General features: G+C 42.3%; 1 protein-coding gene across 2 annotated transcripts in view; it reads right to left on the bottom strand.

Moving 5' to 3' along the window:
* The window catches only part of Pole (DNA polymerase epsilon, catalytic subunit), a 51458-nt gene that overhangs the window by 10926 nt on the left and 15176 nt on the right, over positions 1 to 25356 (bottom strand). For both annotated transcript variants that reach the window (XM_076922319.1, XM_076922320.1), the window contains exons 21-39: positions 24224 to 24372; positions 22864 to 22956; positions 22529 to 22673; positions 20187 to 20344; positions 19608 to 19803; positions 17854 to 18068; positions 13262 to 13364; positions 12607 to 12687; positions 12393 to 12515; positions 8280 to 8489; positions 7848 to 8057; positions 7456 to 7599; positions 2343 to 2483; positions 1941 to 2094; positions 1757 to 1863; positions 1461 to 1637; positions 1155 to 1378; positions 752 to 972; positions 318 to 522 (exon numbers count right to left, since the gene is read on the bottom strand). In XM_076922319.1, coding sequence (XP_076778434.1) covers positions 318 to 522; positions 752 to 972; positions 1155 to 1378; positions 1461 to 1637; positions 1757 to 1863; positions 1941 to 2094; positions 2343 to 2483; positions 7456 to 7599; positions 7848 to 8057; positions 8280 to 8489; positions 12393 to 12515; positions 12607 to 12687; positions 13262 to 13364; positions 17854 to 18068; positions 19608 to 19803; positions 20187 to 20344; positions 22529 to 22673; positions 22864 to 22956; positions 24224 to 24372 — 3056 coding nt within the window. The remainder of the gene's footprint in view (positions 1 to 317; positions 523 to 751; positions 973 to 1154; positions 1379 to 1460; positions 1638 to 1756; positions 1864 to 1940; positions 2095 to 2342; positions 2484 to 7455; positions 7600 to 7847; positions 8058 to 8279; positions 8490 to 12392; positions 12516 to 12606; positions 12688 to 13261; positions 13365 to 17853; positions 18069 to 19607; positions 19804 to 20186; positions 20345 to 22528; positions 22674 to 22863; positions 22957 to 24223; positions 24373 to 25356) is intronic.

Here is a 25356-nt window from a genome sequence, read left to right as displayed (position 1 = left end):
AAGGGAAGGTGAGAGGGAGGAACTGGGAGGAGAGGAGGGAAGAGAAGCTTCAATCAGGATGTAAAGTAAATAAATGACTTAATAAAAAAAAAAAATCTTAAAAAAAAAAAAGTTGAATGTGTCACACACCTTTAATCCCAGAACCTGGAAAGCAGAGGTATGTGCCTTCTATGAACTTGAGGCCAGTCTAGTCTACTACACATGGAGCCCCTGACAATAGATGTATTTTGCTGACTCTGGCTTTAGCATTCTAAAATGGAGGTTTCCTTCCCTACTGCCTTGGCTAGGAGAGTAGCATACTGTATGAGGGTAGATACCTGAAGGTACTAGAGCAGAGGGCTGTCTCATCATAGCTGGCTAGGGCACTGGCAGCTTGATTGCCTGTAACCATGTCCTCTAGGGAGGCCTGTTGGATCACATCGAAGCTGATACCCATGCTGCCAGCCCCTTCCATGTCATTGACGTGGTGGGACTGGAGGATGGTGTTGACTGCCAGATTCTGAATGTCCAGCTCCACGCACACTGCAAAGAGAATGTCCTTGTCCATGTACCCTGGGCAGCACTAGGATCATTTCCCAGGTCTGAGCCAGCCATTGCCACTAATAGGACAGTCAGTGCTGCCTGCAAGGTCAAGCATGACACATGACCTCTGACTAACATCTAACTTATGGTACCCATTTCTTAAGATTTGCCTTTGGGCTTCTTCCACATGGTTGAGCAGAGGAGCCCATCTTTCCCTTCTCTCACTCACCAGTGGAGTAACAGCCAGAATTATTGATCTCTACAGTGGCTCGGTCATCAAACTCCATGACAAGGCGGTTATCATCAGCTTCCTTCCCACCCAGGTCAGGCCGAGAGGTAGGGGACAGCCAAAGCAGGTGGTTATGGCGCTGGAGGTGGCGTGCAAAAAAGAGGTCAGAGCCAAAGGTGGAGATGTCTTCTGGCAGGTTTCCAACGGGGATGTGGAAGTACCTACACAGGGGTACAGGTTTAGTCCCAAGTATACTAGCATCACTTAGGGACCATTCGCAGGGTCACACACTGTAGGCATCCAGCTTATAGCGTCACTTGTTTACCTCTCTTCTTGTGTATATGGTACAGGGAACTGCACTTTTCAGCTAACTTTTACTACTGAGCTACATCCAACTCCTCACCTGCTCATCTCAAAGGCCTGTGAAAGGCAAATGTCTAAATTGAGGTAGTGCCGGATCATTCGGCGAGCTCCATGGCGCTGCCAGTCCAGAACTGCATAGCTGATCTTGTCAGCCACTCGGACGGGCACCAGTGGGAACTCTTCTAAGACTGGAATCTCACTGGTCAGCCTACACAGCTCCCAGCTAGACTGGACAGCGATGAGTGTGGGCCCCCGGCGCTCTTCCTGGGTTGAGAAGGCAAAAGGGGCTCAGTGGACAAAGCCTCAGGATGGGAGACACTAACCACTGAACTCCAATTTCTCTTACCTTGTAGGCAAGCAGGAAGCGCTGGATGGCTCTACAGATGGTCTTCAGGTTGGTTTCAGCACGAACTTCAAAGGTGTGTTTTGGGGGAGACAGGAGGTTGGGGCCCACTTTGTCCAGCAGCAGGGTGTGTTCTGCTGAGTACAGGGCACTGAGCCCTGGCATTTGGTTGCTTCGCACCTGAGCAGACACCAACTGTTAGGCCTGCTGTGTGTGTGTAGCTGGGCAGTCAGAGTGCCTTCCTCCCCATATTCTGCCTGACCCACATATTCTCACATGCCCCGGGCCCAGTGACTCACAGTATCCAACACAAACACAGATGCTCTTCGCTGTGAGGGGATAAAGACCCCAAAGAGTGCCTTGTGGCCCTGTGTGTGATGGTACAGGTAGATGTGTCGGATACTCCCTGTAGAACAAAGTAAACCCGTTGCCTGAGATGCAGGGGAGGCAAGGCAGGTAATAGGGTTATTGGCAAGGTCATACCTGGTTCCAAGTAGTTGAACTGGGCCAGAGAACGCATTTCAAGGTGCTCGAGGGCAAAGATTTCAGCTTCCCAGCCTGAAAGGTGCCTTGCCAGCTGTTTGTTGACCACACATACACAGCCCAGCTGCACAAGGGCCCGGAATAACAATGGGACCTGGCAGAGTGGTTAGTATGTTGGGTCAAATGGGAGATTCTAGCACCAGAGCTCTATATGTGCGGCCACATACCACAGCATAGCCTGTCTTCACCCAGAAGAGACCACCTTAGGTAGACATGCTGCTGACAGCTGTCACTATGTAATCCACCTGCCCACCACCGCCCCCTGAGCGATTCCCTGTGGGATTCTATCTCATCATCCAGCTTCATTTTCAACCAAGTGGTTAGTGGCCAGGGAGAAATCACCTGAGTCTCATACACGCCTTCAATGTCTGGTGCTGACAACTCAGTGTTGATCTCGTTGATGTGTTCTTGGTACATGTCCTCTGGTACTGAATACTCATAAAGATTGTAGACAATGTTGGATCGAGGAAGAGCCCGATTCACCTGGGGACAATGTGGTGATGAGCTTACCACAGCCTACATAGTGGGTCACTGACCAACTCCTAGGACTTCCAGGACCCAAGACAGTCAGCTCACCAGCTTCAAAGATTATAACTAAAAGACTTAAGATATAATAAAAATAGTAACCTAGAATTGGATTGTAAATGCTTTCCAACTGAGGCATCATCAACTCTTGCCTTGAAGATGGCTCCCAGTTAATGTTTTTCAGATCTCTTGGTTTTATTAATTGGAGGTTGTAGGTATCCAAAACACACAGATAAACCATACTTTTTTGGTCACAGAACTAGAAAAGAGATGATGGGGCAACTCTTATGTGTGTACTGGTGTATGTATGGGAGCACAGAGAGGATACACATTGATTGGTCATTAATCTTCACAAAAACCAAAATCTCACTTCAAGCTGCAAATATACAGACATGCTCAGAGGAACACAAAAATTTGAAAATTGAGCTGACAATGCAACCTTTACACAAAAAAGGCAAAGCTGAACTCGAGATCTAAATTAATAGGATTGGCCGCCTCAACTTTCTCTAAAAGATTAAACAATTAAAGAAAACATTTGCTTGTTTGTTTGCTTAATTATTTATTTGTGTGTGCGTGAAAATAAGTACCTTGAAAGAATCAGTTCTTTGTTACCACGTGGGCTCTGCTCCCCTTTACTCACTGAGTCATTTCACCAGTGCAAAGATTTTTTTTTTCATATAAATGCCCACAGTATCAAATGTAAAATGTCCTCTATGGAACACATTTCCTGATCTAACAATCAGGGAAAAATGAGTAATTCTCAAGGGAGAAGAGAGCACCATCAAATGCTAGCCCTGTGTTGAGTCACACATAACAACTAATAAAAGCTTTATGGCAGCTATAGCTGTACCTACCATGAGCCAACTGACTAGATATACCTGTAATCCCAGCAGCAAGGCTGAGGAAAGCCAGTTGAGAATAAGGTTGGCCTATGTAATAAAATTGTTTCCATAAAATAACAAAATGTCCACAGGAGATGGCTCAGTTGGTAAAGAAAGTGCTTGCTGTATAAGCATGAGGACCTAATTTTGGATGCCTGTCACCATGTAAAAAGCCTGGCAAGGTAATGCATGTTTATCATCCCAGTAGACAGATGCATGAAATCCCTAGGGGCTGCTGGTCAAATGGTCTTGTAGAGACAGGGAGCTCTAGCTTCAGGTGCAAAGCAACTGAGATAGATGGCTGATGCTGACTCTGGGCTTCCACAAGTGGCATCGCATATACAAGTGCACACACAGGCATGCATACATACCAAGGGCCTACCTCTGTATCTGAGCTCAGTAAAAGAATGAAGATAATAAAAAAATTGTTAGGAAATGTGAAAATAAAACCATAGAATTTATTCAGTCAAACAAACCCCCAAACAAACAAACAACCCTAAAACCAGAGGAAAAGATTTTTACAACCAAGTAGCCACCATCTATTCTTTCCTACTAAATGTATGCCTGAAGCAGTAGCATAAGGCTCAGAATGAAAAAAAGTAGCCAGGGACCAAGAAAGCTCACAGAGCAACAACCAGCAACAGTTTCCTGGCTTTCTTTCTGGGAAATTCTAATAGGTTACCCTATATGAAAGTAGCCAACTGAAATGTCAGAGTACAGTATGATTCCATAAAGGGGTATTCTAAAAAGGTTGTGACAGAGACCAGTGTCCAAGGATGGGGTAAAGAGAAACTAGAACATAGTGAGTTAAGGATGACAAATATTTTGTATCTTGATCTCTCAAACACTGAACCATCAACCAGGCAGGACATACACCAGCTGACATGAGGCACCCAACACAAGTACAACAGAGGACTGCCGGGTCTGGGTTTAGTCAGAGTAGATGTACCTAACCCTCAAGAGACTGGAAGCCCCAGGGAGTTTAGAGGTGTTGTGGGAGTGGGTGGTAGGGACATCCTCGTGGAGACAGGGGGGTGGGGAGGAGTATGGACTGTGGAACAGTCGGAGGGTGGACCGGGAAGGGAATAAAATCTGGAGTGTAAATAAATAAATGATTAAAAAAAAAAAAAAAAAAAAAAAAAAAACCTAGAGAGATGGCTCAGCGGTTAGGAGCACTGACTGCTCCTCCAGAGGTCTTGAGTTCAATTCCCAGCAACCACATGGTGGCTCACAACCATCTGTAATAGGATCTGATGCCCTCTTCTGGTGTGTCTGAAGACAGCTACAACTGTACTCATACACATTAAATAAATAAATAAATCTAAAAAAAAAAAAAAAAAAAAAAGACAATTATGGAACTGTGGCTGCCATCACCCATGCAGTATTATGGTCAAAAGACCGTTTTACTATATTTAAATAAACAAAATAAAGCCTGGAAAAATAAATACCAAACTGATGATAGTTGTTTCTTCAATAGCTAACTAGAAAATGAAAAAGATGAAAGAGGGAACTCCCCAACTCATCCTACAGATTTCAGATTTCTTGATGTTGCTGACAAGGACTTCCTATGTACACACTGGAAGTGCAGTTCTTATCCTGATACATCTCCACTAATACAAACAATACCTGGACCAAAACCAAATACCATGAGCTCAGAACAGTAATTATAGCGTCTACAGAATGACACACTGGCACAAAGCTCTAGTAGATCAAGTGCATCTACAGTTAAAGAAACACAGAGCTCACACACTAGCAGTATGGAGAGTTAGGCGAGTATGCTCTGGGGAGGTGAAGGTGTCTACCTGGATGGTGGGGAGAATGATTCAGGTAGCTACCCTTTTCAAAACTGATGGAAGTCAACCATAAGCACACCTATGTTATTTATCTGCATCAGGAAAGGCAGGCTGTTACTGATTATAACTAAAAACAATACATTCCAGGTTCACAGTAACTTTTTTTAAAAATTGTTTGTTTTTGAAACAAGAGTGTAGTTATGTAAGCCAGACTGGCCGTGAACTTGATCCTCTTGCCGTGGCACCCTGAGTGCTGGGCTAACAGGCAGGGATCATTCCACCCAGGATCATAGGAATATTTTTAAAACATTAAAAAAAAGAAAAGGAAAGAAAGAGAAAAGAAAGAAAGAAAAAGAAAAAAGTAATCTACTTGCCACTCATTACGCTGCAAACAATATTATTTAAGGGCAAAATAGTAAATATCTCACTTTTTAAGGAAGAAACTAGTTTGCTTCTGTGCTGTGGGACACAGCTTAAGGATAGAGTGTGTACCTGGCAATTCACTAGTCCTCAATCTCTAGGATTGAGAAAAACACAATTCATGAGTTTAGCATGGTAACACAGGCCTATAATTCTAGCATGTGGGTGACAGAGGCTGGAGGGTCAGGAATTGAAGGCCAGCCTCACTTTTATTGCAAACTCAGGGACAGCCTAAACTACGTAAGACCCTGTCTCAAACAATAAACTCCTCTGTACTGGCTGGTTTTGTTAACTTGACACAAGCTGGCATTATCACAGAGAAAGGAGCCTCAGTTGAGAAAATGCCTCCATGAGATCCAGCTGTAAAGCATTTTCTCAATTAGTGATCATGAGGGGAAGGCACATTGTGGGTGGTGCCATCCCTGGGCTGGTAGTCCTGGGTTCTATAAGAAAGCAAGCTGAGCAAGCCAGGGGAAACAAGCCAGTAAGTAACATCCCTCTATGGCCTCTGCATCAGCTCCTGCTTCCTGACCTGCTTGAGTTCCAGTCCTGACTTCCTTTGGTGATGAACAGCAATTTTGAAGTGTAAGCTGAATAAATCCTTTCCTCCCTGACTTGCTTCTTGGTCATGATGTTTTGTGCAGGAATAGAAACCCTGACTAAGACAACCTCCATCCTGAAACAATTCTAAGTGATATACAAAGTTCTTACACAGAAAGGACAGAGAACCTCCATCCTAGAGTCTCCAGGGGATATACCAAATACCAATGCCAAAGATAGTGATGCACATAACACCAGAAAGGAGCAGATAATCACAAAGGAAAAGGTTTTGTAGTGCAGACACAATCACCACCACACAGTTCTACCTGTATGAAAATCTGTTAGTCCCAAGTGTTCATTATCCTGATGGCCCCTGCCTACTTTCTAGGTTCACATTCCACCAAGTCAATGAGCTGGAATCAGGCCTCATATATTCCACCTACAATTATGTACCTCTCCCAGGTGTTCCTTGTATACAGCTAGCATCCACCTATGAGCAGACAATATCATAAACTAACTTTCCCTGAATTACGTACTGAATTAAATGGGGTACTCCACCTGAGATGTCACGTAAAGAGAGACTTCCTCAAAATCTTCTAAGTCGGGCTGGAGAGACGACTCAGTGGTTAAGAATACTGACTGCTCTTCCAGAGGTCCTGAGTTCAATTCCCAGCAACCACATGGTGGCTCATGACCATCTGTAATGGGATCTGATGCCCTTTTCTGGTGTGTCTGAAGACAGTTACAGTGGAAAGAACCACCTACCTAGATTATGACTCCATATCTGAGATGCTGTGACTAGGCAAGCCCTCAGGCAGGAAGTGGGTTAGTGGTTGGCTGCCTGGGGCTGCAGGAAAGGACAGGCTTCCAGCTGACTAGTACAAACTTCTTTTGGAGATGATCAAGTCTGAATTTGTGACTATGGTTCACAATCCACTAAAAGCCACTGGATTATATTCTTCCAATGAATAGGCTATATGGTAGATGAATTTACATCCTAATGATGCTAGTAACTACAATAGTACTTACACAAACTACTTGTTACCTCTATCCAATTCTTCCCTGCTCATCAGCTTGATGGAGAGCAGCAGTTTCCGTTTCTGAACATTCAAAGACACAGTTTCAAGTAACTCTTTACAAGATCCTAGTATCAATAGGAAATGGAGACAGGCCACATTGTTTACTAGCTATGTGGTCTTGGGTCTGCAAAGTCCATGTTTCTGACCAATTCTTTATGTGGTCTCCATCATATGGAGAAATCTCAGAGGTGACAAGCAATACCAGTGGCCTCCTTACCTTTCGATATGAAGGCCCATCCTCTGCTTTGGCTACCCGCTGGTTTACATAGAATACTCGAGGGATACTCAGCTTGATGCAGTGCAAATCATTGCCGATGAGAGCCCACAGTCGGAACAGACCAGCCTGTCTGGTCTCACTGATCTGAGAAAATTCGGAATACATAGTACATAATCAAGGAACATACTGACACCTGTGAACAGGTCAACCTCCTACATTGCCTCCAGCCTTGGCCACATCCTCCTATGTGCAGGGCCCCTGTGATGGGCAAGAAGCTGAAGGCACTTCTTATCTTTCATCCTATACTGCAGGAATGGCTGCACACTTCCTCCTCCAGGTCCATGAAGGACTGCTCTCAACATCTTGCCACTCTCATGGATGAAGGCCCACACCTGTATTATCTGCCATGGAAGGTCCATAATGCTGCGGGCGGTCCGTCGCAAAAAGCTCCCCAGTCCTGAGGTAGGTCCCTCTCGGATAGCTCCAAGCCTTGGCATATCTTCTGTTGACTCTAAGCGTTGCTTCTTCCTGCGGGCTAGGCGCTGTTGGGCCTGCAGCTGCCACTTTTTCTTGTGGAACTGGAGCCAGACCAACCACTCTTCCTAGGACAGATGAAAATGAACAATTGCTAACACATGTTGATCATCAATATCATCCTTCAACAGCCTGTTTTCTATTCCTAAGCTTCAGCAACTTTAAATGCTAACACTCAGGCATTTCTGCAACCAACTTGTTCTAGGGTAAGGATTTGCCTTAGGATCCCTGTACTATGTAGCATACCTCTAGGAGACAGAGTGCCATAGCAACCTTCTCAAAGGTCTTACCTGTGTGGTTCCAAGGGAGGGAGGCTGCCCTAAGACCTCTTGCCAGGGCACAGTTAGTGAAACATCCTGAGACTCCTTTTGGCTCTCCCAGACTCTCTTCCTCTTAGTAGCAACTGGGACTGTAGAGTGGTATGGCTTTGTGAGTCCAATGTCCTCCATGTCTGGAGTGCAGAGACTCAGACTGTTTTCTGAAGCCTGGGCCATCACAACCTATAAAGATAAAACCCAGCCTTATAATTCAGAATCTCAATCTGGTAAATTCTATTGTATTCACAGTACATCTCCTGAAAAGGACTGTTATTTTTAATCATGTGTATATACATGAGTGCAGTTCCCTCAGTGGTCAGAAGACATTGGACCACTTGGAGGTGGAGTTATAGACAGTTGTGAACCTCCTGATATAGGTACTAGAAACTAGTCTTTGTCTAGAAGCACTGGAATTAGATCATTTGTCTTAATTCTACTAAGGAAGCTGTCCATCCTAAGTTTCCCAGCTGTTTATCAGAGAATGTTAGTTCTTTCAAAAAGATGTACCTATCTGTGAGCCTTTTTACAGGTTGTATGTTCTGAGTCAGAGCTGAGGTTTTAACACAGGTTTAACTTTGAGTATGAAGGGAGAAAAGGGGGCACTTAGGGAAAGAACACCCACCCAAATGTGAGTGATTCCCAAGACAGAATCGTCTTGGTGGTTCCTGTTAATTTTTTTGATAGGATCTCACTGCATAGCCCAAATTGGCTTTGAACTCTGGATCGACTTGCCTCAGTCTCCCTAGTAGCTATAATTATAGGTCTGCCACACTCAAACCAGTTAAGAATATGTGTTGTTGTTGTTATTATTATTATTATTATTATTATTATTATTATTATTATTATATAACACCTCTTACATTTTAAAGGACTGGAACTTTTGCTGGACCTCACAGCAAAATGCCTTGAGGTCAATTAAAATAAGACTGCTAGCCTACCCTACTGTACACTCAAAACTGTTTAATCTACTTTTAAGAGAACAATGAAAGAACCTTACTTGCCTTGAAGTTCCCATGTAATCAACTTTTATAACTTAAGCTAATACATATCTGTAATACTAAATTAGGTATGAGGCAGGGGGCAAGGGGCAGGCAGACCCCAGAACAGCCAGTATTACACAGAGAAACCCTGTCTTGAAAAACCAAACTAGCCGGGAAGTCTTTAATCCCAGCACTTGGGAGGCAGAGGCAGGTGGATTTCTGAGTTCGAGGCCAGCCTGGTCTACAGAGTGAGTTCCAGGACAGCCAGGGCTACACAGAGAAACCCTGTCTCGGAACCCCTCCCCCCAAAAAAATAAATAAATAAAAATAAATAAATAAACAAATATTAATTAAATCTTGGTTAAATGACTCTGAGGGGAAATGCTTTTATTTCTTTCCTTAATTCAACACCAGTGCATTACTGGTGACTGGGAGTTAGTCACTAATGCATATAATCTGAACAAGCGGCCAATGAGCAAGCAGCCAACGCTCTGATGTACTAAGGCAACTCTTTAGCCCTTAATTACTGAGCATAAGGTTTTATTTGTGCATTAAGTATAGCTATTTAAAAACATAGTTAGGGGGCTAGGGAGATGGTTCTTCTAACCTCTGTGGCACCAGACATGCACATAATGCACACACATATATTCAGACAAAATACTTATACACATTAATTTTATATACTTTACTAATTTGTGATATATTCATTTAACAATTGAGTTTACGTTAAAATTTTCCAAAATAATTGTCAATATTTCTTTTATTTAATAATTTTTTGAATTTCAGTAAAATTTTTGATTGAATTTGAGGCTACACTGTTAGAGTTATGTATTTCTAGCAAATCAAGACTTGTAGAGACAAAATGGCTCAGTAGGTTAGGTATTTGCCTCCAAACCTGTCAATCTGAGTTTGATTTCCCTAGGACCCACATGGTGGAAAGAAAACTGATTCTTCTGACCTTCACATACATATAATACACATATACATACAAGTAAAAAATAATAAATAAAATAATAATTTAAGAGTCCTGCCAATGACAGGATGATTAAGGTTTGTTGTCAGGCATGAGGGTACATCTCCTTAATTCTAGCAGTCAGGAGGCAGAAGCAAGCATGTACTGAGTTCAAGGTCAGTCGGGGCTACAACGTGTCTCAAAACCAACCAAACAAGACTATATAATCAATCAATCAATCTCTCAATCAATCTCTCTCTCTCTCTCTCTCTCTCTCTCTCTCTCTCTCTCTCTCTCTCTCTCTCTCTCTCCCTCCCTCCCTCCCTCCCTCCCTCCCTCCCTCTGTCTATCTCTATTTAGTTTTTGAGACCAGGTTTCTCTGTGTATCACTGGCTGTCTTGGAGCTTGCTCTGTAGAGCTAGCCTCAAACTAAGAGATCCACTTGCTTCTGCCTCCCAAGTGTTGGGATAAAAAGCATACACCACATTTGGCCTAGTTTTCTTTCTTTTTAAAATGTGTATATGTGTGTATGCCTGTATACTGGGGATTGTATCCAATACACTAACACCGTCTGCCCTGCATCAGCTTATTTTGGCTAACATTTACTTAGTATATACATTTTTTTAGGTACAGATCTTGCAAATATCACATTGCTAAAGCTTTAAAATCTAAACTGGGCATGTACATACATGCTTATAATCTAAGCACTCAGGAAACTGGGGTAAAGGAATTGGGAGCTTAAGGCCAGCAGCCTCTGCTTCACAGAAGGTTAAAGGCCAGTCTGGCACAGAGGGTTAAAGACTAGCCTGGCTTAAGATCTTGCCTCAAAAGAGTAAAATAAGCCACGCAGGGTGGCATTCAACTTTAATCCAAGTACCTGCAGAGAGGCAAGTGAATCTTTTTAGTTTGAGGCCAGTTTAGTTTATATTGTGAGTTCCAGGACATCCAGGGCTACACATAAAAACCCTGTCTCAAACATGAACACACACAGGCACACGCACATACACTTTTAGGTTATTATTGAATTTCTATAACATTCTGGCTTATAACTCACTCTTACTTGTGTTTTGAGATAGAGATAAGAGTGTATCATACTGTGCTCCAACTCAGCCTTGAACTCATATCCATCCTGTCTCAGCCTCCCAACAACCAGGACAATAGGCATGAGACATCATAACTGGTACAATTCTAATTTTTAACACGTCTAAATTTCAATACTTTTTCTTGGGGCTGATGGCTCAGCAGTTAAGAGCATTGGCTGTTTTTCCAGAGGATCTGGGTCCAATTACCAGCACACACATGTTGATGCACAACCATCTGTTAACTCCAGTGTCAAGGAATCCAACACCCTCTTCTTGCCTCCGTGGGTCCTAGCCATGTAAGTACCTTATAGACATACATGCAGACCACACACATAAAACCTTTCTAAAAAAATTTTCTCCTCCTCTAATTTTAGTTATGCTGGTTTTTTTTTTTTTTTTTTTTTTTTTTTGTATTTTCAAAGATTACTTTTTATTTTTGTGTGTATGTCTGTGTAAGTGTATGCCATATGTATGCAGGGGTCTGCAGAAGCTAGAAAAGGTCTCGGATTCCTTGGAGCTGGAGTTTCAGGCAGGTGTAAGCCTCCTGATATGGGTGCTGGAAACTAAACTTGAGTCCTGTGAAGGGCAGGAAAGGGTCTGGAGAGATGAGCACACCAGCTTTTCACCCACACTTTTCATTAAGCAGTCTTTGGTGTGTCTCCAGAAATGATCTTCATTTTGTTAAGAAACTGAAGTCTACAGTAGTGGTCTATCTAAGTGAGGTCATGGTCTAATTTGCATACCTCATTTACATGCAAATGAGTCCTTCATACCCATCTGATGACTCATGTATGCTTGTTATACAAAATGACACTGGAGGGCCCTAATGAGTAAGGTACCACAGTGCACACTTTTAGAGATAAAATGTTTCTTTAAAGGTAGTATCGGAAAATTATGGGCCAAGTAGGGTGGTGCATACAGGGGAAGAAATGTGAGTTTGAGGCCAGTTTAGTCTACATAGGGAGTTTTAGAATAGTCAAGGCTATATGGAGAGACCCTGTCACAAAACCAAAACAAATAAAATGTATGGATAGTAGCTTGCAGACCTTGGTACCCTGGTCGTATGTGTTACCTGTCTCTTTCCTTCAAGTACAAAGAGCTCACTGATCTTCTTCTGCTTGTAGATATCATTCTTCTCTAGTAGTTTTTTGTGTAGCCAGTCTGGATGTTTGACACGTGGAACTGGGTTCTTCACCTAAGTGAGGATAACATACACCAGGAAGAAAGTCTTCTAGGGGTCTACTGGTCTTTGTGGTCCAGGATGGTACCCATGGCTCTTGTCTCACCTGCTGCAGAGCTGCGGGGATGGTGATGATTTTCTGGATGGCACTTCCCAGCCGCTCTATGTAATAGTCCCAGTCCAGAATCTGCATGCACAAAAAATGAGAATCAGCACTTGTCTACACTGTTACATCCGAGATTACTAAATGCTGTTTCACTTTATCTTCTGGAAACAACATGCTCATTTAAAGCTTAATGAGGCTATAGGGTCAAGAAACAGGAGATGGTTAAGGTAGTGCCCCAGCTTTACTCCACCAAAGAGCAGCTTAATGGCTTCCTGATGCCCTAGAGCAGTGGCTCTCAACCTTTCTAACACTGTGACTCTTTAATACAGCTCATGAAATCATTTTTATTTCAATTTCATAACTGTAATTTTGCTACTCTTATGAATCATAATGTAAATATCTGTGTTGTCTGTCTTAGGTGATCCCTGTTAAAGGTCAGATACACTCTAACTAGCTTTTTTCTAAACCTTTAATAGTATAAAAATAGCTAGCAGGTGGCAATATGACTCAGTAGACACAGACACTTGTCTCATGACCTGAGTTAGATTTCTGGCACCCACATGATGGAAGGGAACCAATTCGCTATCTTCTCATCACCCCCCCCACACACACACACACACTCTCGAACTCTTTCAAAAAAAAAAATGGCACTCACTGTCCGAATATCAAAGTCTTGAAGTGATGAACTCTTTAGCCATTTCCGGAGAAAATGTTTCCTCACTGTAGGCTCTGCTTGGAAAATGGCAAGTGGAATGGCCCTAGGTTAGGAAAACAAACAGAATCAAAAACAATGCAAACCCACTATAACTCTTATCATATGTACATGGGATAAAGACTCTGTACACACTTACATCTTGTATATGATGTTTATAACATTCAGTGATTTAGTGATACTTTATCATGTTAAAACACTTAGGTTGGGGAATAGGGGCGTGTCTCACCAGTAGAGGACTTGCTTATCCTATATGAGTAAGACTCTGGGTTCCATTCTCAAAAATATAAAACAGAACAAAGAATAAGGAGAAGGGGAAAGAACAGGGGGAAGAAAAATAAATGAATGAATAAAGAAAATATGGCAGAGGCTAGAGAGATGGCTCAGAGGTTAAGAGTGCTATCTGCTCTTCCAGAGTTCCTGAATTCAATTCCCAGCAACTACATAGTAGCTCATAACCATCTATAATGAGATGTGGTGCCCTCTTCTGGTGTGCAAGCATGCAGACAGAACAATGTATACACAATACACAAACAAATCTTAAATTAAAAAAAAAAAAAAAAGAAAAAAGAAAACATGGCATAAGCATACATATACAATGGAGTTAACTATATGGAGTTAAGTATATTCTCATCCCATTAATTGTTTTACTAAGTCATAAAGAAAAATGAAATTTTATCTTTTACAGGAAGAAAAATGAAACTAAAGACTATGTTAGGAGAAATGATACAGAAAGATAAATATTTCATGTTTCTCTCACATGCAGCACCTAGATTTAAAAAGAAGACATTAAAGCACAAAGGGACTGACTTGGGAAAAGGAACAGGAGTGGGGGGACTGGTGGTTTGAATGAGAATAGCCTCCATAGACTCATATTAGAATATTTGGTTCCTAGTTGTAACATTTGGGAAGGATTAGGAGGTGTGGCCTTGGTGGGGGCAGGCTTTGAAGTTTCAAAAGACTTCATTTCCAGTTTTCTCTCTCTCTTATCCTACTTGGGCATTAAAATGTAAGGCAAGGCCTCAGCTGTTCCTGCTTCCACCCCTTTACTCTGCCATCATGGACTCTTAACCCTGAAACAGTAACCCCAAATTAAACTCTTTAAGTTGTCTTGGCCACAGTATCTTTTTACATCAATATAAAAGTAACCAACACAGGCAAAACAATGGCAGTTAATATGATCACATATTATGTATGTATGAACTATATGTATGAACGTGTCATAATGAAAGTTAATATGATCATAGTATGTTATGTGTATGTGTTATCATGAAATTGCCTACTAGTACACATAACTGAGGAAGAAAAGGGCTCAAGTTGAATGCACATCACCTTGTGTTAGCTGCTTGCTTTGTATGCAGCCACTGTTCAGAGCTATTTATAACCACTCTTACATGTGGGCAGTAGACACTTCTAAAACATTATTCACTGGGTAAAATACACAGGTGATGGAATGCTTTTCTAAGGTATGAGTTAGTTTTCTTATTACCAATAAAGCAGCTAGCAACTTTCAGTTGCCACAAAATGTTTTTTATTATGAAATATTATAAACTCAGAACACAGCAGGTACTCATATTCTCAGCTCTGTCAAGCTAAAATGCTTGAAAATGTCATTTCATTTTCATGTAAGAGACAATAAAGAAGAGATCCCTTCAGCACAGAGACAACACAACCTTTCTCTGGCATTTATTACCTTTATGCATACTTTATTTTGATGTAGCCACAAGTAAAGAAAACTAGATGGCAAGGTTATTATTATTATTGTTATTTTTGAAGCAAGGTCTCCTGATGTGATCTAAACTGTCCTGGAACTTTTACATAGTCCAGATTGGCCTGCCTCAGCCTCCTGCATGCTAGGATGACAGGTGTGCATTGCCAAACCCATCTCCTACATGGTAGCCTTGGCAAAATCCTGTCTGAAGCTCCTCCTAGTGCCTGTGATATAGTTTAACCCTTTCAACGTCTACATAGCATGTCTCTTTTTGCAGTGTAGGAGACTGAACCCAGGGCTTTGTTCATACTAGGTAAGTGTGTTCTACAACGAATCTACATACAAGATTACTTCATCTTTCTGGTATTAGGGGTTGAATTCAGGGCCTCTCTGAATTACTCCCAATAAGTACTCCCAGCCCTTTATTTCTATTTTGAGCCAATATTGTTAAATTTTCTAAGCAGGCCTCTCCAACAGCTTTAGATTACAGACATGTACCTCATGCTTGGCTCCTGTACAATATATTACCACCTAAAAAACAGCCATCCATTTCTGGAAGATGCTATTTTCTTTCTTTCTTTTTTTTTTTCCCTTTTGGTTTTTTGAAACAGGGTTTCTCTGTATAGCCATGGTTGTTCTAGAACTCGATTTGTAGACCAGGCTGGCCTTGAACTCAGAGATCCACCTCTACCTCTGACTCAGCAAGAATGATGCTATTTTTAAGATAGGTACTAAACATGATACAATGAGCATATAAAGCTATGTGAGACATGTGCTTCTAAGTGCCAAGTGGGACTTAAGGACGTAGCCCATCTGATATGTCCTGAGTCTGAACCTTAGTACCATATAAACCAAATATTATGACTCAAAACTTCATCCCAGAACTTGGGGAGGTGAGCATTGGCTATATGGAGTTTGAGACCAGCCTGAATTATATGAGACTCAGTCTAAAATTCAAACAAAGACTGGCAAGATGGCTCAGCAAGTAAAGACGTTTATTGTTAAACCAGAAAACCTACATTCACTTCCTGGGACTCACATAGCAGAATCCACTCCTCCTGCGCCGGGCAGTGGTGGCACACACCTTTAATCCTAGCACTTGGGAGGGAGAGGCAGGTGGATTTCTGAGTTCAAGGCTAGCCTGGTCTACAGAGTGAGTTCCAGGACAGCCAGGACTACAGAGAAACCCTGTCTTGAAAAACCAAAAAAAAAAAAAAAAAAAAAATCCACTCCTGCATCTTCTGACCTCTACACGCACACTGTGGAAAACATGCTTCTTCTCTACACACAAAATAGACTCTTTAGGTGTCATACTCCCAGCTCTTTGGGCTCTTTTATCTAACTGATATGTTGAAATCTATTATTTTACTCTCTATATGAATCTGTCAAATTGACTTTAGACCAAATTTCTTCAGGACACTGGCAATTTCTCCCTACAAAAATATTTGCTATTTTTCCCTAAAGGGTTTTACAGGAAGATAGGTATCAATATTTATCATGTACCCATTGCTGAGTAATAAACCACCCATCTTTCAGTGAGCTGAGATTATAATTATTGATGCTGATGTATCCTGGGATCTCCCCTGGGGTTGGTCACTTGTGGAGATAGATGAGTGGCCTCCTCACTTACATATATACCCTCTCAGCTTCTAGGAGGCTAAATGTCCAACCTTGTAAGCCCTGTCGACTGGGTTGACAAGTCTCATGTTTTGTCTACCCATTCCACTGGTCACAGAATCACAAGTGTCTCATTTCTAGGTAAGAGGTCAGATACACCTTTCCATGAGAGAACCAATGTGGTTAGGAAGCACCACAGTAGCCTTCAATTTCTCTGAAGGAATCATAGATTTATCCTGCCTCTAACACTGGTTCTCAAGATTCCTGTGGGGTTACTCTGGATATGAGGTTCTGTAATCCAAGTGTGATGAACCCTTTCTTTCCTGTGCTCCAACCACAGGAAGCCACATTTCCTCTTTAATTCACAGTCTCATGATAGGAAACAGAAGCTGATCTAATGGAGTCCCCTGCTGCTGGCTGCTGTATCTGATACGTCCTAGGAGTTGGAATGTGTTTTTTTCTCGTCTGTGATAGTGACTGAGAAGTGTTGGTGCTGTTGGCAGGTAGGGCAGCCTCTTGTATGCCAGAGCAGTACTCTACGTGGGCCATCACAGAGTCACTCTCACCTACAAGCTGTTGTAAGAGCAGCCCAGATCCCGTCCTTCATGAAAGAGAAGCTGACTTCCTTCAAACCACAGTGCTCCATACTTACCATTCCCATTCCAGGGTTTCACTTGGGCCCCACAAGGCCTTCCTATGAGTTGATATGTATCACATAGAGGCTTTTTTCTTCTTCTTCTTTCTGAGACAGGGTCACTCCTGTAGTATGAGCTGGCCTTGAATTCACAGAGTTTCATCTGTCTCTGCTTCCCAAGTGTAGAGATTTAAAGGCATGCACTACCATACCAGGTAGTCTTACTCTTCAACAGCCACCAGACCCACAGACTTCTATGGAAACTCTATAAGGATCTAGAGGTTCCACTACAGGTGTGGGTCTGCAAAGCCAATTTTTGTTTTTTTTTTTTAAAGTCTCAAACTCACTATAGTCCAGCCTAACACTGAACTCATAAAACCTTTGCTTTAGCTTCCCAAATACTGGGCTTACACGTGTATACCATCATACCTGTTATCCCGAAAACCCCTTCAGGACACAGTCTCTTAAGGTGCCCAGGTTGGCCTAAAACTAAAAATCTTCTGGTCTCAGCCTTTTGAGCACTGGAATTACAGGCACTCACTCATCTGCTCAACTCTTTAAAGAGGTCTTTACCTCTCAGTGACAGGAGACCCCTCTGGCTTTCGGGAGATGATATAGCGGCAGCTCAGTCCAGCATCTTTGACCATCTGGTCTCCCAGGAACTCAGCCAGGCGCTTTGCTGTGCTGATGGACGTAGACTTCTGCTCCCCATAATCTTCTAGCTTCCGAGACATGGAGCGGTTCTCAGAAATCAGCTCAAACAATTCAGAATCAGGCATATTAGCAGCCTAGAGAAAGAAACAACAGATGCCAGGAAGATGAGGCAATATTCACTTTGATTCTGTAGGATTGTACCTGCCTATTTCTTCCCTGGAAAGCTGAAGGCAGGCTTTGGATTTCCAAAGGGCAGAGTAATGTCAAAAAAAAAAAAAAGGGCTGGAGAGATGGCTCAGTGGTTAAGAGCACTAACTGCTCTTCCAGAGGACCTGATGCCCTCTTCTGGTGTGTCTGAGGACAGTGATAGTATACTCACATACGTAAAATAAACAAACATATCTTAAAATAAACAAACAAATACCCCCAAACAAACAAACAAACAAACCCTTAAAAAAGCTACCCTAGCACCTTTGGTCAGAGTCCTAGCACTGAATTCAAGTGTGTGTAGGACAGGGCAATGACAAGACGGCCTAGTGGGTGTAGGTGCCTACTGCCAAGGCTGACAACTGAGTCTTCGTATTTTTTAATTTAAATTTGTGTGGAAGTGTTTTGTCTGAATGCATGGCTGTGTATCACTGTGTTCCTTGTACCATGGAGGTCAGAAAAGGGTGTTATATCCCTTGTGACTAAGATTACTGACAACATGAGCTGCCATGTGGGTGCTAGGACTCAAACCCTGATAGTCTTAACTACCGAGCCATCTCTCTAGCCCATGTTAACCTGAATTTGATCCTCCAGGACCCACGTGATGTAAGAGGAGGACCATCTAATATGCTGTTCTCTGACTTCCACATGTACGCTGTGTTACTCCAGTGTCCCCTACCCAGAAAATGTCATTTGAAAAAAAAGGCATATAAAACCTTACCTTTTATCTTAAGGTTGTGCACGAACTTATCAAGAAATACGTATGAGCAATAAGTGCCAAAGCCATACTGTGTAGTGGGGTATTTTTCTCCTGCTACATTGTATAATTGAACTCGGGAATTTGGGAGGAGGTAATGTGGGAGGAGCAAGAAGAGGAAGAGGAGGAGCTAGGAGGAGGCAAGATGTAGGAGCCATGGAGAACCACACCTACATCAAGAACAGTCCTGGGTAACAAATTTTATCTAAGGTTAGGTACTGAGTAATAACTCAAATTGTGTGGGCATCTTGTTAATTGAACATTTCTAAATATATAAAGCCTTTGGATAGTAATTAAGCTTTAGAGTCTCATCTCTACTGGGTACTGCGTGGATGGCGAGTTGGTCTAGGCCTCTGACTGTGTGAGGGCAGCAGACACACACAGTGTATAGATACATATAGTAAAAATAAACAAACACATACATACACATAAAATAAATAAAGACAATTAAAAAAAAACCCAAAGACTTCAAAAATCAAATAAATTGATTTGATAACTGTTAAGTTTTCTTCTGATGACTCCTTTTATTATTATTCTGGCACTCCAAAAACTAGGGAATTTTAGGGTACCAGAGCTAAGGAAGCTAGGGTTCATCAAACTGATCCAGGTTCATCTGTTATCTGAGTCTCTGGGAGCCTAGTATGCAAGTCCAATTCCTTGAAAGATGCTCACTCCTGAGGACCAGCCGAGGAGGCAGGTGGAGCCTTACCTTGCTATAGAGCACATCTAGCCAGTAGTCAGCCACTTTGGCCACAGAGCTATACACCTCCTCCAGTGTGCTGCCCTTGAGGAAGGCCTCAAAAACTGAGGACTGGAAGATTTTAATCAGCTGCAACTCCCCTCGGCGTTTCACCTCAAAACCTTTCAGTTCAGCTAAGGAACCATCTTCATTGAATACAGCATATCTGAAAAGCAAGAGAAACAACAGAGAAATGAACTTCAGGTGCTGGGTGCTTTCTGTCTCCCTTCTGCCTTCTTGCGTCACTGCCTGACCTTCTTGTTATCTTTGAGGCAGCAAGTAGCAACCCCTCCCAATCTCTGCCCCTTAGGTTGATGCTTTAGCAAACTGGAATGCATTGAGGGACCAGTGCTCACAGAACCAGAATAGAAGGCTGGCACATCAGCATCCATTTCCCCCTTAAATTGAGTAAATAAAACAAACAAGCAACAAATGGAACCCCACCCAGTTTGTTCTCATTTTGGTTCCAGGTCTATTTTCTTTCTTGAGTCTTTAGTTTGTCCATCTACTGCATTTTCTTTCCAAAACACAAGACTCAGGGATTCCTACCTCTTTTTTAGTTTCTTGCCTTCTTCCTTGGAGGCTGGAAGGATCATAGCAAGGTATGGTCCATCGACTTCAAAAAAGATGCTGTTCTCCGAGCGGGTGACATAGGTGAGAGACGAAGGCTCTGTTAGCTCTTGGTATTGGTGGTTGGTAAAGCCTTCCTAAGAATCAATAACAGGAAAGGTAACTTCATTCCTATGAGCTCACAACCAGGACCCACCTCCTCTCCTCAGGGAGTGGAAAGGTCAACAAATAAACTCTACTACACAATGGACAAGATGGGTAGCAGACTTAACAGAGGGTTCTGACAGCAACACACTGAGACTCAAGTACAATTAACAGGGTCTGGGGTTGCATGTATGTTTCTATATATGTGACCTGGGAAAGGAAAAAAGCACAAATACACATCAAAAGTTGCCATGGTTTCAGTGGAGCAGAGAGACTCCTTGAAGAAATGCTTCACTCCAGGGCTAAGACAGGGAAAATACAAGACAAAGACAAAGCTGGAGTATCTTATAACATCAAATAAGAAAATGCTCCAAACATAAGGTCTAAAAAAAGAAACAGTGTATGTCCTGGTGGCCAGCTAGGAAAGACATGAGGATCATACTGGATTGTCCTCCTAAGTATAAAAGATGCCCAAGAATCCATGTTGCTGTAAATCAGTCAACATACATACAAGGGAATATAAACTAGAGAGAAGGGTAACTATCCCTTATAGACTCCGATGAGAAGCAGAAGGAATGGGATAAACAGCAACCTGCCATGAAGCTACTCCCACACTGGAGACACGCAGTGGTGCAGGTAACACTACTGGTGAGTGCAAACAGCAGGACTTAACAAAGGTCAAGAAACATTTCAAAACATGCCTTCACTGTGGTGGCTCTAACACACGCTCAGATGCTCTCTGATACTCATTCCCTCAGGGAAGACACTCATCCTTCGGAGTGATTACTGAGGAAAGAACAGCATGTGAACAGAAACTTTGGGAACCTCTCTGTGGAGACATCTGGCTGATATGGGCAACCTGGTGATGGAGCCAGTATCTCCAAAGATAAGGAAGTGATGATTGGGCATTACCCCCTTGATATTCTTCCAAGGAGACTCAAACAACAACCTGTAGAAAACATCTGTGTGGAAGCATCACCTGTCAATAAAAAGCTGATGGCCTACTAGCTAAAGCAGGATTAGAAGGTAGGGCATCTGGCAGAAATAAATTATATATATATATATATATATATATATATATATATATATATATATATATATATATATATATATATATATATAAAAATGTATATTTATTTTCTGGGAGAGTCAAGAGTAGGAGATGCTCTGGACTTGGAGGAGACAGACAAATGGAACTGAGGAGAGGTAAGCTATGTGACAGACACAGACTAGAAGGTCATATAAGTTACAAGCTAGTTGAGGAATAAGCCTAGGCCATGGCCTAGCCATTTATTCATAAATAACTAAGTCTCAGATCATTATTCTGGGAACAAAGAGGCTGGATATAAAAGCTTGTGGCTACAACAGCCTTATAATGAGATCTCCAAATTGACAGCAGAAAACAACATTTCAGACCAGCAAAGACCACCAAGGCATTATCCTTGGGACATAGTGTGGGCACCTGGAAACTAGGGACTCCAAGTAATATGTAATTTAGTTACAGGAGATGTCAACATGCATCTTTTCATTTTGATGACTGTATGCTTCAGGCAGATGCTAACATTAGATAAGCAGCCTGAAAGGTATTAACAGTTTTCTGCAGTATTTGTATGTGGTATATGTGCACGTGGAGGCCAGGTTGACACTGGATGCTTGCCTCAACCCTTCCTCACTTTGTCTTTTAAAACAGGGTTTCCCACTGAACCTGAAGCTCATCAATTTGGTTAGGTTTGCTGGCCAGTGAGGCCCAGGCATTACCTTTCCTGGGTCTCCGACACAGCACTGTGATAAACTGTATGTGCCCATGTTCAGATTTTACCAAGGTACTAGGGCATCCCAACCCAGGTTCCCATGTTTGTGTGACAGGCACTTTACTGAGCCATAGACCCACCCTTCTTTAGTACTCTTTGAGAATTTTGTATAAGTTTAAAATTGCTTTGAAATAAAAGTAAGAGTGAAAGTACTATGGTTCTGTGAAAGTGAAAGAAACTTTCTTTGCAACCTGAATCTAATAGTCTTACCATAACAGCTGAGAAGATTAGGTAAAAGAACATTACAGATGGGTGGTTTTTATATGGGGCTAAAGGTATCAGGAGCTGAGATCTTTCCAAATATCCACACTGGGGACAGGCCAGAGGTCAGAATTATATGTGTTTACTTGCTGCAGGCCCACTCACCTTGACCATGATGTTCAACATGGCACCAGGATAGGAGATGGTCAGTTTGGGTTTCTTCACATTGGTTGTCTTGATGACAAAATTTTCAGGAAAACTATTGGGTAGGACGCACCATATTCCGTCTGTGTCCAGTTCTAAAGGCCTCCTTCAAAGAAAGGATTAAAGTTCATGGATACAGAGCAATGGCCCCAAGTCCCTAGAAGCCAGGTGTTAAATACTTCAAATATGATAATATCAAACCCATTTCTGTCTTCTTAGTCTTTGCAATTTCCTATCACTGCCCCTCCTGTGTCCCTGTGGTACAAGCTTTGCAGCCAACCCCAGGCCACACTCACCCGATCTGCTCAATCAGCTCTCTTGCTTGGGTGATGATGTTGGCTCCTGTAAAGCAGACGATACCAGCCATCTCCATGGAATACCAGCGAGCTCTGGAAATGATAGCCAGTCTATGGTGAGCAGGACTGACAGGAGGCTCCCTCCACAGGGAAGAGATTTCCCCAGGAGATGTTATAAAAGCAGCCAAACATATTTGAAGCAGGACAGAACTAAGGTGGAATTTGGCTTTGTCCAAGGGGAACTTCTATCCCTAGTTTAGGGTGGACAGTGTGGCTCACAAAGGTTAACATGTCACCTATCAGTTCAGTTTCAGAGTCCTAGGACTCTCAATCCCACTCTACTCTACCCATGTCTTCTTTATTCTTGTCATAGCTCTTCCCAAGTCCTACCCTCATCCACCTAGTTCCAGAAACAGCTGTCCTCAGCTTCCTGCCAGCTCACCCTGCCGTCCACCTCATTCTCTGGGCTTAGACCCCTTCCCTGTCCCTTCTTTATTCTGACCCAGCAGCATTTAGCACATCCACTCTTATTTAAAAAATCAACAAATAGGGCTATAAAATGGCTCGGTGAGTTGATGCACTTGTTACCTTCATGATCTGAGTTAGACAGAATGTATTCACATGGTAGGAGAGGACTGACTTTCGAAAGTTGTCTTCTGACCTCTACATGAACACTATCCTATAGGATGTGTGTGCCCACATCCATATCCAATTGTTTAAAACCCCAACATAGAAACACAATCAGATACGACTCCTCACAATCAACTCCAGTCAGTTTCTTTCCTTTTCTATGGAGCTACAGGTTGAAAGTACTCTTTTCTCCTATGTTCCTGATCATTCCTTCTACTCATCTGTTTCCCTAGAGGACCCAACTAGCTTTGTCCAAGGAATATAATAGCCCAGGCCTACTGGCCACACCATTCAAACCATGTCCCGTTCTCTCTTCCTAGAACAGTCTCCACCTTGGCTGTGAGACCTCAGCCCATCAGTCAAGTTCTATGCCGTTCATGAATCATTCCTCTGCCCACCCTTTAAATAAACCGATGCTACTAAACACCTAAATTAAGCCCTTTCTACTGCAGTGAGGATTCAGTGATATAAAATGTCAAAATAACCAAATTTTATCTACAGCCCACTATGCTTCCAACAAGGTGTCTAGTAGAAAGTAGTATATTTCTCAACACCTAGATCCTTGAGCCAATGTGAACCCTACTCTCATGGACCCAGTCCCAATTAAATGTGTCACTAACATGTTGTGAGCAAGAACATTCCCATTTGTACCCATCATCTGCTTGCTCCATCAATAACTGAACTGCGCTCCCACAACTTCCTGCTTTTTTGCTGTCACATCTTGCCATACCCTTTGCGCATGACATAGCCGTAGAAGGAGTTCAGGATGCACTTGTGAGCCAGCTGCAGTGAATCATACAGGATCTCCATGTTCTTGCAGCGCTTCACCTCTGATGCATCGCCCACCTCTACAGCTGCTGAGAGCTTCTTCTTCCACACCTGCAAGTACACTGGGAGCCTAAGTATCTTACAGCTTCTCCACTTTCAGTACACAAAAAGCAGCAAGAATAAATTTTCAATATTAAAAACTTTCCGATCTGGGACTAGAGAAGTGACTCAGTGGGTCTTGCAGAGGATCCGAGTTTGTTTTCCAGTACACACACTATGGCTCACAACTATCTGTAACTCTAATTCTAGGGGATCTGATGCCCTCTTCTGACCACTAAGGGCATCAGGTACACATACATACAGGCATGCAAAACATTCAAACACATAAAAAAAAAAAAAAAAAAAAAAAAAAACAAAAAAAAAAAAAAAAAAAAAACCAACATAAAACAAAAAAAGAAAAGAACAACTTTCAAATCCAGAGAACTTGAAAAAGGATAATGAAGACCATACTGTCTTTAGCCTGGCCACCTGTTAATACCTTAGTATGTCTTCATTCCATGATTCATCTATCCCCATAAAACAAGTACTTCTAGTCTACCAGGCCTTCCATCAATATTGTCATCTTGATTTAAAAACAAAGCCAGCACAGGCCTTTAATCCCAGCACTTTCCAGGCAAGGTAGGCAGATCTCTGAAGCCAGCCTGGTCGACAGAGCTAATTCTAGGATAGCCAGGCTACCCAGAGAAACCTTGTCTCAGAAACAAAGCAAAACAACATAAAAGAAACAAAGCCAGCCAACTATGGGTTGAGATCTATGAAAATATAAGACAAAATAAACCTTAATTGATGTTAAGAACTTGGTCAGGGCAACGAAAGTCTGAATGACACAGAAAATAAAAGGCTTTGAAGAGAGCAGTGACAGTTGTGTAACAGATGTCACCCAACTATACAGGTATAAATGTTAAACTTCATGATATGATACCTCACCACTACAAAAGGAGAACCAATAATAGTGAGGAGAGTGATGAGGACTATGTATCAGAACAGTGCAGAGTGCAAGGGTCCACAAGCGGGGATCTCACCAAAAGTAGCCTT

The sequence above is a fragment of the Arvicanthis niloticus genome, chromosome 24 (assembly GCF_011762505.2).
Source record: "Arvicanthis niloticus isolate mArvNil1 chromosome 24, mArvNil1.pat.X, whole genome shotgun sequence".
In the NCBI taxonomy this organism is placed as follows: Eukaryota; Metazoa; Chordata; class Mammalia; order Rodentia; family Muridae; genus Arvicanthis; species Arvicanthis niloticus.
This window is presented reverse-complemented; position numbering and strand designations above follow the sequence as displayed.